This window comes from Anabrus simplex, chromosome 8, assembly GCF_040414725.1.
Source record: "Anabrus simplex isolate iqAnaSimp1 chromosome 8, ASM4041472v1, whole genome shotgun sequence".
NCBI classification, from domain to species: domain Eukaryota; kingdom Metazoa; phylum Arthropoda; class Insecta; order Orthoptera; family Tettigoniidae; genus Anabrus; species Anabrus simplex.
Window position 1 is genome coordinate 62,883,773 of NC_090272.1, and position 18,338 is coordinate 62,902,110.

The 18,338-nt window shown below is 38.2% G+C and overlaps 1 protein-coding gene across 1 annotated transcript in view; it reads right to left on the bottom strand.

The window, feature by feature from the left end:
- Positions 1-18,338, bottom strand: part of LOC136878783 (BOS complex subunit NOMO1) — a 149,706-nt gene that overhangs the window by 51,722 nt on the left and 79,646 nt on the right. Inside the window, exons 9-10 of the mRNA XM_067152252.2 lie at positions 16,641-16,819; positions 5,618-5,910 (exon numbers count right to left, since the gene is read on the bottom strand). Of these exons, the coding sequence (XP_067008353.2) occupies positions 5,618-5,910; positions 16,641-16,819 (472 nt within the window). The remainder of the gene's footprint in view (positions 1-5,617; positions 5,911-16,640; positions 16,820-18,338) is intronic.

The following is an 18,338-nucleotide window of genomic DNA, read 5'->3' on the forward strand; positions in this document are numbered from 1 at the left end:
GGTGGTGGTGGTGGTGGTGGTGGTGGTGGTGGTGGTGGTGGTGGTGGTGGTGGTGGTGGTGGTGGTGGTGGTGGTGGTGGTGGTGGTGGTGGTGGTGGTGGTGGTGGTGGTGGTGGTGGTGGTGGTGGTGGTGGTGGTGGTGGTGGTGGTGGTGGTGGTGGTGGTGGTGGTGGTGGTGGTGGTGGTGGTGGTGGTGGTGGTGGTGGTGGTGGTGGTGGTGGTGGTGGTGGTGGTGGTGGTGGTGGTGGTGGTGGTGGTGGTGGTGGTGGTGGTGGTGGTGGTGGTGGTGGTGGTGGTGGTGGTGGTGGTGGTGGTGGTGGTGGTGGTGGTGGTGGTGGTAAACAAAACCTCAGCCAGGCAGGTCACATGTACTGATCGACAGGGACTGTGGCACAGTGAAGAAAGTTGTACAGGAAAATTTGCATGATGTTATCTGATACCAATATCTGGGACTATGAAATACAAGAACAGGGGGTCAAGGCTCGGGATGAATCATGCCATACCATGTGGCAGTCAGGTGGGAGGGTTTGGGTGTGGGGAATGCCAAGTGAACGATACATGCCAGTATATACAGTGTCCAGAGGTGGGGTGACTATGTAGGGGTGTTTGCCAAGAAAGGACTTGGTCCTCTCATAATATTAGAGCATGTTAAATACGGAAGGATATTAAGAACATTTTGACAAGCTGTGTATTAAAAATTAAATAACTGGAAAGGAGGTTCAACCTATTCAATACTCAAAAGAAAGAAACGTAGCAATCACATTTCTATTTAAATGGGACCGGTTTCGACCTTAGTCTAGGTCATCATCAGCCATAAAAAACATGTGAAACTGACATCCAACATTCATAAACATTTTACATGTTTTTTATGGCTGATGATGACCTAGACTAAGGTCGAAACCGGTCCCATTTAAATAGAAATGTGATTGCTACGTTTCTTTCTTTTGAGTATTGAATAGGTTGAACATCCTTTCCAGTTATTTAATTTTTAACATCAATAATTTCAATACGGAACAATGAAATTTTTATCTTTAAAAGCTGTGTATTGTCTACTGTAGAAGACTAGTTCACAGATAATCACAGTATGTTTCAGCACGGTAATGTTCCCTGTCATAAACCAAAGTCTACTCATGAGTGGTCTGTGACCACAAAGTTCCAGAAATGAACTGACCAGACCAGAGGTACTGTATGGTCTCAATCCTATCGAACACCTCTGGGATGAACTTGAAGTGAGACTTCATCTCAGAACCCAACAACCCATACCACTAACTACACTTGCTACAGCGCTACAGTAAGAATAGTCTGCCATTCCCCCGGAGATATTCCAACACCTGGCAGACAGTCTCCCACACACAGTTTGAACTATTACAACAACAGCCAAGGGTGGGCTAACTTTATATACACTGTTTTCGATTCATCCCCAACTGAATTCAATTTAATCTTCATGGTTTGTTATTAGCCTTTCTTTGTATATGAGTTTTATTTTTAATAAAACGTGCCCTCCCTATTTATCAATCCGGTGATCTTGTTATTTTCTAATGGCCTAATTCAATGTCAAGAAAACATCAGACTTCTGTGCAAATATGGAGACTACTTCTCAGAACATACAAGGGTCGAGTCATAAGTCATGGCAACTATTTTTTTTCTCACGAACAGGAGACAACACGGAAAATCTAAGATATGCATTTGGAAATATAGGGCATGCATAGTGACTGAAGGCAAATTCTGACTTCAGGAGTTTCTCGTAGGAAAGTGACAGAACACAGGCCATTGGTAAACATTGTTTTATTATGGTATATATAGCAAATACACAAGACTACATACAAAGAACAGGTCTCCACTGGTTACAGACCTTCAAAATAATCACCCAAGGTTTCCACTGTGCGTACATCTTTGTCCATGGACACTGGACGGCCTGGGCGAGGCAAATCTGCAGTTTATACTCTACCCCGTTTGAATGTCTCCACCCATCTCGCCACTGTTCTATAGGGCATGGCATGCACACCTAATGCTTCCCACAGCTCTGCATGGCACTGGCGTGCATTTCTACCGCGGAAAACTGCTATTTTAATATACGATCGTTGCTCCTGCTTGTTGACTTCCACTTTGTGGCGCACTCACTCACACATTGAATTTGGAGGCATGTTTAGACCCACACTGTTGTTTACATACACCATCTAGTGGCATCTTTCGGAAGTACATATCATACATTTCCAAATGCATATCTGAGATTTTCCCTGTTGTCTCCTGTTCATGAGAAAAAAAATAGTTGCCATGACTCATGACTCGACCTATGTAAACACACATTAAGCCATCTGGTGATGAATGAGAACACTATTTCATCAACAGAGCAATGGCAATCTTAAATTTAAACCTTCTCACATTCCTGGAACCGTCAAAGTCTACTTCTGAGGAAGTGTACTAAGGTCTTCATGATAACACCCAAGGATGATGATAATAATAATAATAATACTAAAACTTTTGAGGATTGAGACTATCTCAGGTAAAATCCTATGCGACAGCCGTACTACACACAGTTAGCTAATACACATTGATGCAAGCCTTTTCTTTAACTAACTGGAAGTGCTTCATTCTGTACATACACCGCTCAAGTTTCAGAAAATCATACTCCAAGGTGTTGATAGTGGGGGCTTACACCCACCATCTCCCGAATGCAAGCTCACATGGTCCAAGCTGCATAGCCAACTTGCTCGGTGTATGGAGATATAGTGAGATTAAGTAGGTGTAAAAGGATATGGCTAGGAACAAACTGGAATGGGAGAAGATACAGGAAGACAAGTAATGGCAGGACAGAAGATTATGGAAGATGCTTGTTCATTCCTCCACCTGGCCTGCTGAAGTGGAGAATCAGTGATGACTTTTATGAGTGAGATGTTTGACGCCATACCTCAGGATTACACACAGTGAAAATATCATGGATGTACTTACTGAAAAATTCCCACAACTATACGTGAATGAAACCTACGCTTTCAGATTTAGGGCATCAGTTTCAATTTCGATTGACTTTTCTTTTTTTCCTGAGGATCACTGGTGCTAGAGCAATTTGTGAAAAGAGTAATCAATCTAAACACTGCAAAAATACTAATGATAGAGGATTTAGCTTAAGCATGAAACCTATTAGGGGTATTCCACTAAAAAAATAAGTGAAAACTTTTACTTATCTTGGGTGAAAAATTACTGCTGATGGATAAAGCACAACTGATATAAAGAAAAGAAATGTCCACACCAAGATGGCATTCTTCAAGAACATGACCAGTCTAACCACTAAAAAATAATTCAAAAATGTAAAATTAAAACTGATTAAATGTTATATTTGAAGTGTTGTTCTTTAAGACCTGAAAAAATGGCAAAAATTAAAAAGGGAAAACAGACGCACTGGAGCTGTGGTCTTGGAGACAAATGGAAGGATTATCCTGGATGGCAAAAATGACTTAACGAAGATGTGCTTATCCCAAGTAGAAGAAAAGAGATGTCTTTGGAAGGAGGTATTAAAATAAAGAGATCGGTTCAATAGACACTTGTACAGACACATTGCATTATAGTTAATGTTTTGGAGGAGAAAGTGGAGTGAAAAGAGGAAGGGGCAGGCCAAAATTGCAGTTCATTAACCAAAATCATCGATTATGTGAATGCAAAAACCTAGAAGTGGTGAAGAAGAATTCTGTCTACCAATCTTCAGACTGAGGAATGTGGAGCCAAGGTTACAGTTACCATGCTTAATAAAAATACACTGACTAAGTAAACAAAATTATGTTGACTTTTTTAAACATGGAGGTTCAAGGGCCAAGAAGTGTGTCTGAACTAAACATTCAATAACCAAATACTGTACGTACACAAATAGTTCCCGCATACTTATTGTTAGGTAAACTTGATTGCTATGGTAAACTCAATCTTTGTAAGTTGGTATTTTTTTTTTTAAAAAAAGTGCAATATCATAATACAAGATGTTAGAAAGTTCAGCTTACATTATTTTACTTCATTATCCTCCGGGCTGGATTTGAACCTATGGATAACTGGCAATTTCCCTGAATCATGTATCAACTCAAGGAATGGACTATCCCAAAGGATGTCATCTTCGCCGATTCAAACTTCCATTTTCCTCGGAATACTTGCTTACTAATCGGAGCTCAGTTCTTGCATCTTATGGAGGAGGAAAGGAAAACTCGTCCAGGATATCCTACACTTCAGGAGACTACTCAACTAGAGTGGATTCTAAGCAGGGAGTATCTACAGCAAATGAAAAGGAGAAAACAACCATTCTTCATCAGTGACCTCAGTCTAGAGAATCAAATACTACAATTCTGGTCCACAGAGGAAGTAAGCTCATTCACTCGAACATGTGGGATGTGAGAAAAATTTCATCGATACCACCGTATGGGATGAAAGTGGAAAATACGTAGTAGAGCTGCCCAGGAAATTCAAAAGAAATTAAAAGATAAAGCTTTCACTTCCTGGCGAGGAAACAGAGTGCACAGTGACCTTTGTCAAGACTATGTTGTGTTCATGAAAGAAAATGAAGCGCTTGGACAGATGGTCGAACTTCAACCAAATTCTACTTTAAGATAACCAAATATTATATTCCTCATCACGCTGTTAACAAGCATTCAAGCAGTTCAACCAAGAAAAGTGTGGTTTTTGATGCCTTGGCAAGAACCGATAATGGTGTGGCACTAAACAAAATTTTTGGTGCAGCACATTTGGCTGAGGTTTGGATGAAGACAAGTGACCAATAGCCTCCTCGGAGATCATAAGCCTGAGTATGGAGGGAACAATAAGAGAGAAGAGAGAGATTTTTTTGAAAATGTGGCAGCAGAAAGTTGAGGTGTGAATATTATTTCATCAAGGTCGCTACAGTGCTCTTGACATACAGAAATCTGGTATTTTTCTGTCCATTCTGTTAACAAGTCTGTTCCCACCAAAAGCAAGAAGCATGCCATGTAGATACTGTATCATTTGTGTGGCGTTGGTTTAAGTAGTATCACATGGTCCTTGCCATGTTCATCGTTGTAGGTCATTCACAGTTAAAGAAAAGCTCCACATTATTGAAGAGACAGAGAAAAATTGGTGATCGCACTCTAGTGTGGACAAGAGTTTCATACCAGACTGGAGGAAAATAAAAGCTTGTCTTAAATGGACAGACAGCAACTGCCGAGTATTTTGAGAACAGAAAGCAAAATTTTCAGAAAGTGAACACAGGACATGTGAATACGTACGAAAACTAGCATTGCACAACATTTCCTAATCAATTATGAAGAAAATAATGCGAATTTCTGCAGATTTGCCATCAGTTTACACCAGAGAAATTTGTATTTATTGTAGCTATTTGGTGATTCAGAACAGATGTGTTTAATGTACTGTACTATTTATGGATTTCAATATGAATATTTAACAAAGCTACATCATTAGCACAAAAATGAATAATAATAATAATAATAATAATAATAATAATAATAATAATAATAATAATAATAATAATAATAATAATTTCCTTCCTAAAATTAGGGTGTGGAAATTATTCATTTTTATGTGGTAAATACAGTAATATTTTGGTATTCAGTTTTACCATTAATGACACAAATACTTCCAAAATTCTTACCTTGTCTTCAGTTTGTCGTCTGGACCTATTATACTAACAAACATGTCATTCACTTTCTCTTCAGAAAGAACTCTTCCCCCAACAGTGTGTGAAATGGCTTCAAATACGACAGGTCTGACAGGCACCGCTGATAAGTCGCACTTCTGTAAAGGTTGGGCATATCCATGGCAACCCTTGGGTGTGAATTCATATAAACCAGATAAGGACATACACGATGTCGTGGTACCTTGTTTCACAAGAAGCGTCCCAGGCGGAGTAGGTTTACAGCCAGGAGTAATTTGCCTATATTCAACCTAAAGGGAAGCAAAGAAAATTCTATTACACAGATACAGATAATTTTGAGAAGAAACTCTCCAATTTTATGTTCCAACAAAAAACACAAGTTTGTAACTCGTTTCCAGCAGGTGTTAGTTCGAAAGAAAACAAATGCCAAGAAAGTTTCCTATTATTAGAATTTCATAAAAGCAATTATCCTACAGACATTCAATGGACAATCCAGACTGCATAAAATAAGGAGGTACCAAGCAAGAAATCAATTTACCATTGGTATGAGAAACTCCAATACTTACATTTTTTTTTTTTTTTTTTACAAATTTTAATTCCCACAGCAACCTTGAAGGGTAAGTTTTTCTTTCTTTTTTCTGCTTGCATTCCCATAATGTTTATATCAATTCACATTGAAATTTATTTTCTTTCTTTTATATAAACCCAATTAATGCCCTTATGGACGGATACGATTTGGTTTTCAAAACAACAGGATATCCTTCATTAATTATAACTTAAAGAAGATCGAACCTTTTATTTATACAGTATTCAACATGTACTTCAACAATTAATAGATTTTACCTGTATCAATACTGTGATAATTTCATTTTAAAAATGATACAGTCTTTTTAATATTCATTCTTTTATAATTATTCTCTGGAGGGATTATTAGACAATGACATTTTATGTCACTTTCATTTGATTAAGTATTGATTTGAATGCAGCTACACTGAATTATCTTTAAATATCAAGGTACACAAACTCTGTGACCAACTAGTCTCATTTAGGAACTCAAATCCACAAGACCATTACTGGTACTCCAAGTGTTATATGTTTGAAACTTTTAAATATATATATATATATATAAAATAAGAGTTTTGTCTGTACATTGCTTAGAATTTAAAAAGAATGGTATTTCTGTATCGGTCACATCCACAGCAACAAGGAAATGTACCTTTTCTTCCCCGTAATTTCTGTCTGTTTTTCTGTGTGTATGTACGCGCATCACGAGAAAACGGCAGAAGAGAATTTAACAAAAATTGGTATATAAAGTTGGGGAATGAGCCACTACAATCTAGGCTAAAAATAATTTTATTCACATGGAGCAAAATGGTAGTTTAGGGGAATGCCTCAAATTTAGTCCTCAAATATTTATGATATTAGTCGTCCTACCGATAAATACTACATAACTGAAGTTATGTATAATTAAATTTCCGATCATTTATGTCATACCTTTTTACGATACTGGGTATGATAATATGAATTTGTATTTTTGTTGCCAAGTCCATATGAACGCCGAGGCACAAGAAAATGGGTAAACAGGATTTAATGAAAATCAGTATATAGTCAGGGAATAAGAAACTACAGTCCAAGGTATAAACAATTTTATTCACCCTGAAGGAAATGGTAGTTTAGGGGAAGGAGCCAAAAATTTAATTTTGACATTCCTATGTTATTGGTCCTATCAAAAAGTACTACATAACAAGAGATATAGAGAATACAATGGCTAGGCCCCTGGTGTTCCTGATCATAAGAGTTTTATTGCATTCTCAATGAAGGTGTTAGATAAGTATGGCAGAGGAACATAAGAATAAACAGAAAATGTATTGTATTGGTTTTCACCAAGTTCGATAGCCGCAGTTGCTTAAATGCGGCCAGCATCCAGTGTTCGGGAGATAGTAGGTTCGAACTCTACTATCGGCAGCCCTGAAGATGCTTTTCCGTGGTTTCACATTTTCTCACCAGGCAAATGCTGGGGTTGTATATTAATTAAGGTCACGGCCGCTTCCTTCCCACTCCTAGCTCTTTTGTGTCCCATAATCACCATAAGACCTATCTGTGTCAGTGCAATGTAAAGCAACTTGTAAAAAAAAAAAAAAAAAAAAAGTATTTTCACACTTTTCAAATTGATACATACAGGGTCCTTATTTTAAAGTTATGTAAGGTGGGCACAACGTCAGTCAGATGGTGACCTCACTATGTTTGCAGAGTTATCTGTAGCCTCAGACCAATAGCTGAGCAGGGTGACAAATGCCAATATGCGAGATTAATAACTGAAGTTATCTTATTGACTTCAGCAAGAGTTTTTGTTATGTTGCCAATGCTCTACTGTTAATTTTGGCAGAGTAGTTTCTGTATGAATGTCTTTTTAGTACAGTGCTGTTTAAAAAAGTTAGGTTTACATTAGAATCTTGTGTTTTCATTGAGGAGTGTTACGTGAGTATTCATCTATCAAGGAGAGAAAGTTTCAATTCATTTGCACATTTCCTGGCGTCCATCTTCCAAATAGGAATGCATATGTAATATAGTGATAAACATTTGCACCATCAGGTCTGTTCTCAACAAACACATCAGCAGGAGATGAATTTTGTTAACAGAACAGGCTAGTGTATCACTTTCTTCAGTCCAAAGAGCAATTAAAATGTCAAAAGTGAAACTGTACAAATTCACAGCTGTCCAAAATACAAGGAAGCCCGCCATTGGCATGTGCAATCAGTTTTGTAACTGATTTTCATACTCTGTTCAAGATGGGTATGTTGACCCAGAATTATTATTTTTCAATGATGAGGCATGGATTCATCTGAGTGAAGAACTACAAGAGAACATTAGGGAAGTTATATGGAACATCTCAAAGGATGCGATTCACCGAGTGTCTGCATACCTGTTTAGGAGGTGCCAAATGTGTTTGAATACTAAGAGATGCATCTCCATTAACCCTTTATGCTCTTGTGTCGGGAGCGATCTTACAAATAAATATTTCTGTTGCACTCCTGTGTCTGGTGTCACCTACCCAAGATGAATTTTACAGCCTTAATGAATCATTTAGGTTATTTCTTATGCTACAGTCTTGGAATGGAAAGGTTGAGCTAGATTCACACACAGTATAAATCAATTATTTTTAGCCATTCAATAGATCGATAGTTTACGCTTCATTATTGGTGTTTTGTCACAAGAGATCTGTTGAAACGTCGGGCCGAGGTAACAAGCGAATGTGTACGGGTGAGATTAACACTTTACTGAACGAACTGAATGATAGTGAGAAGTCGCATGTTAGTGCCTTTAGAGAGAATGGAAGTTTACCTGCTAATTCAAGTGACTCAAGCAGCGAAAATGACAACGATGGCGATTGTAGATTTGATAATAATAATGGAAGAGCTGATGTGGTTTCCGGGCAGCAACTAGCCAACTGGAACATGTATAAGCTCACGATGCTTATTTGCTGCGGTTCGTTTTCAGTGCACGGAGTGGTGTGATATTAGATCAAAACTTTGAGAAGCATCTTGAAATTTTTCAGTTGTTTTTTTTTTTTCCCTGATGAAATACTTGGAGAAATCATGTTTGAGACCAAAACTTGTTCTAGGAAACCAGGACTTCATCCAGATGACTGTTTGGAAAACTATAACACCCTGAAGCTATTTAAATAGATACTTGTATGCCAAATACTCCTCACATTCAGGAATTTATAATTTTCTTAATTACTGTCAAAATAAACTTGGAGCTGGTGTAGAACGATGTGTGTTATTGCTTGGAGCCCAAAGGGTTAATGACAGGTAAGTTTCTAGTCCTTTAGTTTCACCAGAAATAGTTTTCTACAACTCTTATTTGATGCTGAGTAACACGCATATGTGGCGCAAATTTTACTGGCCCGTAAACAATAAAAAAAGTTGTTCATTAATATTATGAGGTTTTAGTTTTATGTCGTGTGAAATGAGATAAACTACAGGAAAATTTCCTGCTTCTCGAAGATCATACTTCGCTTCCTCAGAAGTAAACAGTCATGGTCAGTTGTAATTCTAATATTAGAAAAGTCAAGGTTTACTTCTGAGGAACCAGAGAATTTTTTCTTCTTTTACAATTTGCTTTACACATCACACCGGCACAGACAGCTTTTATGGTGATGATGGGATAGAAAAGGGCTCGGATTGGGAAGGAAGAAACCGTGGCCTTAATTAAGATACATCCCCAGCATTTGCCTGGTGTGAAAATGGGAAACCATAGAAAACCATCTTCAAGGCTGCCGACAGTGGGGTTTGAATCCACTATCTCCTGAATGCAAGCGGAGCCACAGGAAAGTCTTTGCAAAACAAACTCACCTAACTTGTGAGGAACTGTATTCAGAGTTTTGTGTTTTACTAAAAGAGACCAGAAAGTGAGGATGCAGTTTTATTTTTAGACAGAAAACTTACATGAGTGTATTGAATAGTGTTGAAATAAGTATTATACATAGAAACTAGCTAATGTACCCATGCTTCGCTACTGAACTCTACATTGCATAAAGAATTCTAGATTAAGTAGTGTACACGTTGAGAGTAAGATTGTATTAAATTGCATAGCTCTTAGCGTTACCCAAGAAACGCGATGGGGAGGTCACAATACGTCTTTTCTCATGTGAAGACTGGGTCAGGGAATTTTCATCATAATGGTAGGCCCCCTTACCTACCATCGGTGACAATCAAGTTGGGGAGTTTTCATTATAATGCCAGACACTCACTCTCCACCTGCCTTTTTACATCCTCAGAAAGACTGTCTCAGTGGTTTTCCCAACTGAAACCAACATAGGTCATTACAATGATGTCAGTAGGAACGTCGCGATTAAAAGCAATGCCATTATATTAAATACTCAATTAAATGAAAAACCACACATTTTCTCACTTTTAACGAACAGTACTACGCTGCCAATCTAACAGTCTAAAGTTCCAGAGCTGGAATGACCAGGCCGCAGACTGCTACTGCTACTGCTGCTGCTACTACTACTACTACTACTACTACTACTACTACTACTACTAAGGGATCGAATAGCTGGAATGCTATGATGAACCAGTGTGTTACGTACCAGCAGTGTCAGAAAATGTATGAACCAGAGGAATGGCATGCTGAAGAAGAAAGTTGTCTAATTCCCCAGCTATTTCCTGCCAATATTTAGGCAGGCTGTTATACTCGGTACGCAGCAGTAATCCCGTCTATCGGAGATGAGTGGCACCATAAGAGACAAAGAACATCACAACAAACAATGGTCAATGTAATGTTATTGTTGATCAATTTCATGAGTTTTCAATATTGTAGGCCTTCACATTTAATCTTCTTCCGACTGAATGAAACAGAAATGATCGGATATTGTATTCTTTGTAACTTTTGTTATGTAGTACTTTTCAATAGGACCAATGACATAGGTATTTAAAAATTAAATTTTAGGCACCTTCCTCTAAACTACCATTTTATCCATGGTGAATAAAATTATTTATAGGCTAGACTGTAGTTTCTTATTCCCCGATTCTATATACCAATTTACATGAAATTCTGTTTACCCATTTTCTCGTGGCTCGGCGCTGATATGGACTTAGCAACAAAAATACAAATTCATTAATACCTCTGTTATCATAGCTGGTACGGTAAAAACATCTAAGACATAAATGATCGGAAATTTAATTCTATATAACTTTAGTTATTTAGTATTTATCAATAGGACCACTAATAACATAAATATGTGAGAATTAAAATTTTAGGCCTTCCCCTTAAGTACCATTTCAATCAAAGTGAATAAAATGATTTATAGCCTAAATTATAGTAGCTCATTCACCGACTTTACATACCGATTTTCATTAAATTCTCTTCAGCCATTTTCTCGTGATGTGTGAACATACAGGCAGACAGACAGACAGACAGACAGACAGACAGACAGACAGACAGACAGACAGACAGACAGACAGAGAGAAATGACGGATCATTAAAAAGTGCATTTCCTTGTTACTGTGGGCACGACCGATATAGAAACACCATTCTCTTTGAATTCTGAGCAATGTACAGAACAAACTCTTATTTTATATATACCCAGATAGAGACAAAACATCTCACACCAGTAGGTATAAAGTAAACCAGTGGAAAAAAGACTACCAAAAATGACAAACAACCATCTCACGTGACTAGCTCACCATGCAAGATCAATCGAACAGAGCTTCCCCTTTCGAGAGATGCCTTTGCCATTCGTGGGACACTACAGGCTTATTCATTCATTCATTTAGATAATAATTATGCGACTGATTTTTGTACGTTGATCAGTGTTTGTTTGCTGTGTCCTCTTGCCGAGATCCAAACTGCTTTACATGATGTAAAATATCCTTCAGTTGACAATACAAGCTTGTTCCTATCTCCCCCTTCCTTAGTCATTACAAAAGAAACTCTTTTGCTCATTGGGGGCTCTGCCCCAAACCCCCTGCCACTCTTCTTTGTAAGGGGAGTGTAAACTAATGTCACTTCAAAGTTGATTTTGTAGCTCTTTCTGATCACTGTAAATTATTTTGCACACCTAATGTACAGCGATAGTCTTCAAAATTGGCAGGCCTATCGAAGACTAAACGATCTACTATTTCAGTTATTTGACAATTTGTCTTGTCTCCATTGGGTACACCTTAGATTGAGTTAGAAACATAGATTAGACAGAAATTTGAGTACAGTTTTCATACATTCCCTTAGATTTCCTATACTTATGTGGTGGCTACAATCACAAAATTTGGTTCACTTATAGCCATTGGAAGTGACAATGTGCATGCCAAATTTGGTGATTCTATGTGTCATATAAGTATGCTAAAAAATAATATACGTGAAATGTACAAAATTTACCTACAATCGAAAAATGCAGCTCTATCTAACGTATGAAGGGTTGTGATACGACTAAAAGTCATAGAATCAAAGTTGTAGATCTCTCCAGACTGGGTTGCAATTGTACTCTCCATTTAGTGATACGACTTACCGTTTAGCCATTAAATATCTTGAAACAAAGGTCTGCATCAACACTGAAACAGCTTCCACATTTCTACATTTTTGGAGGCTAAAAAAGTTGAACATTTGAACATCATGAAATTTTCCTTTTGGGGGGCTAAAAAAGTTGAACATTTGAACATCATGGAATTTTCCTGTCAGATACAAGCTAAAATTTGCCAAATTTCAATTTTCTAGCTCATCTGGAAGATTGTGTCAGCCATTTCTATTTGGATGGGGGTGTAAAAAATTAAACATTTGAACATTTTGGAATTTCTCCATGGGTTACAGGCTAGCTATCAGTTTGCCAAATTTCAAGTTTTGAGCTCATTATTTGGAAGTGGGTAAACCTTAATGTCAGTCAGTGAGTTTGTCAGTAGCTTTATATTGTATACACGAAGGGATGTACAGACCTTCATTTGGAGGCTTACTGTGGCTAAACAGTACACCATATCGACAAACAGTTTGCTCCATCAGACGCCATTTCTAGTGATCTACATGCTTGGTACTATGCCATTTTGATGTATATCGTCTATTTATACCTTTAAAAAAAGGTAGATATCAGATCCTGGGCAAATTTTGTACTTTTTCCACCAGTTGAGACATTATTTTCCCCACCTAATAGACAGCTACAGTCTTGAGATATGGCAGATGCATTGAAGACGAAACGATCTACAGTTTTGGTTCTATGATGTTTTGTTGTATCTCCATTGAGTACACCTTGGATTGAGTTAGAAACTAAGATTAGGCTGAAATTTTAGTTCAGTTTCCACATATTCCTTTCGTTTTCTCATGCTTATGTGGAAGCTAGTTCCTGAAATTTGGCTCACATATGGCCAACAGACCTACCAATGTGCCTGCCGAATTTGATGACTGTCTCAAAGGTGTACCAAACAAATTTTATTACATAAAATTTACCTAAAATCGAAAAAAGCAGCTTATTTAATGTATAGGGAATCGAGATACAACTAAAAGTCATAAGACCAAAGATTTCTTCAATCTGGGTGCCCAATGTGCTATCAATCTGGGTGCCCAATGTGCTATCTGTTTTGTGATACGACTTACCATTTAAGCCCCCAAAACCCTCCAAATGAACATTGCATTAAAATTACCTCCACATTATTATAATTTTTTTTTTTTTTTTTGTGGGTAAAAAGTTAAACATTAAAACATCTTATAATTTTTCTGTCCATTACAGGCTAAAGCTAAAATCTTACCAAATTTCAGTTTTCTAGTTCATCTGGAAGATTGCATCTGCCATTCTGATGTGGGGGGAGTAAAAAATTGAACGTTTAAACTTTTTGGAAATTTTCTGTGGATTGCAGGTCATAGTCAGTTTACCAAATTTCAAGTTTCGAGCTCATTTGGAAGTGGGTAAACATTAATGTCGGTGAGTCAGTCAGCCATGTGGCTTTATATTATTTAGATGGATAATTCAAGTATAAGTCTGGGATGACATGAATGAAAAGGATTTCTTTCACAAGGGATAAGCAGACATCAGAAATAATAATAATAATAATAATAATAATAATAATAATAATAATAATAATAATAATAATAATAATTGCTTTACGTCCCTCTAACTACTTTCATGGTTTTCGGAGATGCTGAGGTGCCAGAATTTTGTACTGCGGGAGTTCTTTTACGTGCCAGTAAATCTACCGACGCGAGGCTGACGTATTTCAGTACCTTCAAATACCACCGAACTGAGCCAGGATCAAACCTGCCAGTGCCTGAACCGTCTGAGCCACTCAGCCCATCATCATCATCATCATCATCATCATCATCATCATTGTGCTGGTGAGTATTACAATAACTGTCTTCAGTGTGTAGCAATGTTGCCGATTATGGATTCTTAGATGGCTAGAGAGAGACCAACTGTAGAACCACAAGCTCTGCCGTAATTAAATCTACCAAAGCTCCTGTTAATGTAGAACATGGTTATCAGCTTTCCCCCTCATTTTCTCATTCTTTTTTAATATTTCTTTCATCAGATTTGTGCCTCCATCACTGTTGGTCAAAGTGTTGTAGGCCTCTGTGGATAACATGTTGGCACGAAAGCCTGCTGTAACTTCCCAGAAGCTGAAGTCAATTTGCCACTTCTTCATATTGGTCTTTAGAATGTGTCTGTATTGTTTCTGCTGTCCTTCCTCATGTGTCACCCATCCATCCATCAATTGAGAATATATCACCTGCTTTGAAAGACTTGTTAAGCATGAGGGCGATACGGCCAGCCCTTCGAAGCTGATGTTAGATAATCATAGCCTCAAGGTTAGTGGTACTGGCCCCTTCTAAGACATATGTTTTTTCGATGGTTTGGCCATGTTACCCTAAGTATTCTGGTATTTTTCCAGACGTTGTAAGTTTCAAATCTCACATCCATAAGCAAGTGCTGGTATTACATTGTAAATGTATAGTTTTCCTGGACACTGAGGACATAGTTTCAAAGGCCCGCTTGAAGAGACAACCAAATGCAGTGTACTAAACAGTGAAGTCTTCTGGTTTAAGAAGGAATTGATTTGCACTTACAGCTGCCGCCCAGGTGGTGATTCCCTATCAATTGTTTACCTAGTTTTCCTTAAAAGATTTTGAAGAACTTGGATATTTATCAAACATTTCCCCTGATAAATTATTCCATTCCCTAATTCCTCTTCCTATAAATGAATATATCCACATCCTCTCGTCATCGTCGGCAGCTACTAATTTCCGAGAATAGGTTTTTCTCCTGCAATTCTTCTTAAACTCTGCTGACTCTGTGGAGATGATCAAGCCAATATTTGCATGAAACATGCGACCACACACGTCACATCTAAAGGTGGGTGGAGGATGCGGTATGATGGCGGACTGTTAAACCAAACCAGGCTCCGTTTTCAGAGATTGGCTCATACTACTTGCATAATGGAGCTTCTACATGCTGATAACAATGCAACATCTGGCCATACACCTGAGGAGCTTCAAACATCCATCAACTGTTTTAAGGAAGCTTATGAACAATTTGGTGTAACCGTCAATATTCATAAGACTAAAGTACTTGCACAGCCGACACCAGGTGGTACCATCCCTGAACAAAATGTCACCATAGCAGGAACTCATCTTGAACAGGTAGACCAATTCACCTACCTTGGTAGTATTCTAAACACATGCTGCAACTCAGAAAGGGATGTGGAAAATAGAACACGCTCTGCCCATGCAGCTTACGGCCGCCTTTCCCACCAAGATTTCTTTAATAAGGATCTCAAAATATGTACCAAACTCATGGTGTACCGAGCTGTGGTCATAACAACATTACTATATGGATATGAAACCTGGGCACTTTACCGTAGTGACATATAGAAACTGGAACACTTCCATCAGCAGAAACTTAGATCCATCATTAACATCAAATGGGATGACTACATAAGCAATGTGGCAGTTCTTGTCAAGGCACATATGAATAGCTTAGAAGCCTGCTTAGATGGGTTGGTCACATCCAGCGTATGAATGATAGCAGACTGCCTAAACAACTTCTCTATGGTGAGATTGATCGTGGCAAAAGGCCCCAAGGTGCTCCTTTGAAACCTTATAAAGACCAGCTTAAGAAGACTACGAATAGTACCAACATAAATGCTAACACCTGGGCAACAACTGCACAAAACCTTGTTCTTTGGTACAAAGCTACTGCAAAAGGTGTCTCACAGTTTAAGCAGGCACGTTTCAGACAAGAAATTGATATCTCCATCCCTATACATGCAGCATCTGCAGCTATAATAACATTTGTCAACAGGTAGCTGTCAAGATACAGAAAGGTTTTTTTTATTGTGCAGGGTCTTGCCACTGATAGTCATGAAAGGAGTTGCCTCCTAATAGTTAGGTGAAGGTTGGTAAAGAACTTGTGATTTGTTATTGTTAAGTTCTAATCTGATACAAGCACAATAATATACAGCAACTGTGAGAGGCCAAAATGTCAGCACTGAATAATCATTTCACCTGAAATATTAGCTATAGATTATGTCAAAACAAGTACCTCTGTTTCATGTGATGACATGATAGTGACAGAGTAGCCTGTTTGCTTGAATGTGGGGACTGTCCAGTTAGGAGATGTATTAGTGACTACTTCCTTCGTGTTTTCCCAACACCAGTCGTCCTTATCGACAGACACCTGGTAAGTGCCAGGCAAAACATCTCCAAAAGTATACTGGCCCCCTGAAAAAGTACAATAAAAGAGTCTCATGAAATGTATCAACACCGAGTACATGTCTACAAGGTAGGCAAAAATGTGGTCGGAGCTTATGTTGGTTGGAACAAGTTACCAGTATAGAGATGATTTGCAAGGTAGATGAAACACGCAAGGCCAGGCAAGGCAAAGACAATAAACATAAATTATTAGAATACAGTGCCAAGGAACAAGCAAGAGACAAATGAAGTAATAATACATAGGAAGATATGAACATGAAAGGCATACAATGACAGGTCAGTTGGGAAGAGGGACAGTAAAAAAAAAAAAAGAGACAAAAGCACACAAAAACGCAAAAGGAAAAAGACAATCTCCACATCTTCATACACTGCTATCTTCAACTAGATATGCTTTCCTCATAATAATAATATTTTGCTTTATGTCCCACTAACTACTTTTATGGTTTTCGGAGATGCCAAGGTACCAGAATTTAGTCCCGCAGGAGTTCTTTTATGTGCCAATAAATTTACCAACAAGAGGCTGACATATTTGAACACCTTAAAATACCACCGGACTGAGCCAGGATCGAACCTGCCAAGTTGGAGTCAGAAGGCCAACGCCTCAGCTGTCTGAGCCACTCAGCCCAGCGATATGTTCTCCTCATCAATCCTAGTTCTTCTGCATCCATTTCTTCTCAGTCACCAATTTATCTCCTCTTTTTATTGTTTCCTCTTCCCACAGTGACTTATCATTGTGTTTATCCTGTTTTGGCATGCACCACTGTACAGGCTTGAATATGAGACGGCCTCGCACAGAAGACGACCCTGAATTTTTGGAAGCTACAGTCGAAACTGGTTAAGACGTCCTTCTCTACTGCATTTTCCTGGTTATTACGCTATTATTCCAAAGACCCCTACCATGTCCTATTAAATACATGCTAAAGAAACCTGGTTAGCACATTTATGTCACACTCTAGTAGGTTCACAACCCCACCATAAGAAATTTAAATTAGCGCTCCTAGCCACATTGCGTGCATGATGGGTAAGAGACAACTGGTCAGGGTACGGATTTGATAGAGAACTTACGGTAATTTCACAGCCCCAGAGCGCGGTTGTGTGTCGGCCTACAGCTGTAGGGAACGTCAGTCCCAAGTCAGTCTTTGCTATTGTACCCAGTGGCGAATGTAGAATATATTTTTGGGGGGGGCCAAGATTGATGTAAGGTTAGATTAAGTAATTTTAAGAGGTCAGACGATTTCAAACACTTTAGAAAGGAAAACAGAAACATTGATTTGGGCTGATACATACATACATACATACATACATACATACATACATACATACATACATACATACATACATATACACACATACATACATACATACATACAGTACACTAATGGTTACAGAACGAAGTCCAGGTTTCTTGGTACACTTGCAAACTTATCAAGAACTTCTTCATCACTAACTATAATGTCTCTGTGGATAGAGAGTAAAGCAAGCCCGTTAAGCCTACTTTCAGATGTGCTGTTCCTTAAGTAAGTCTTCA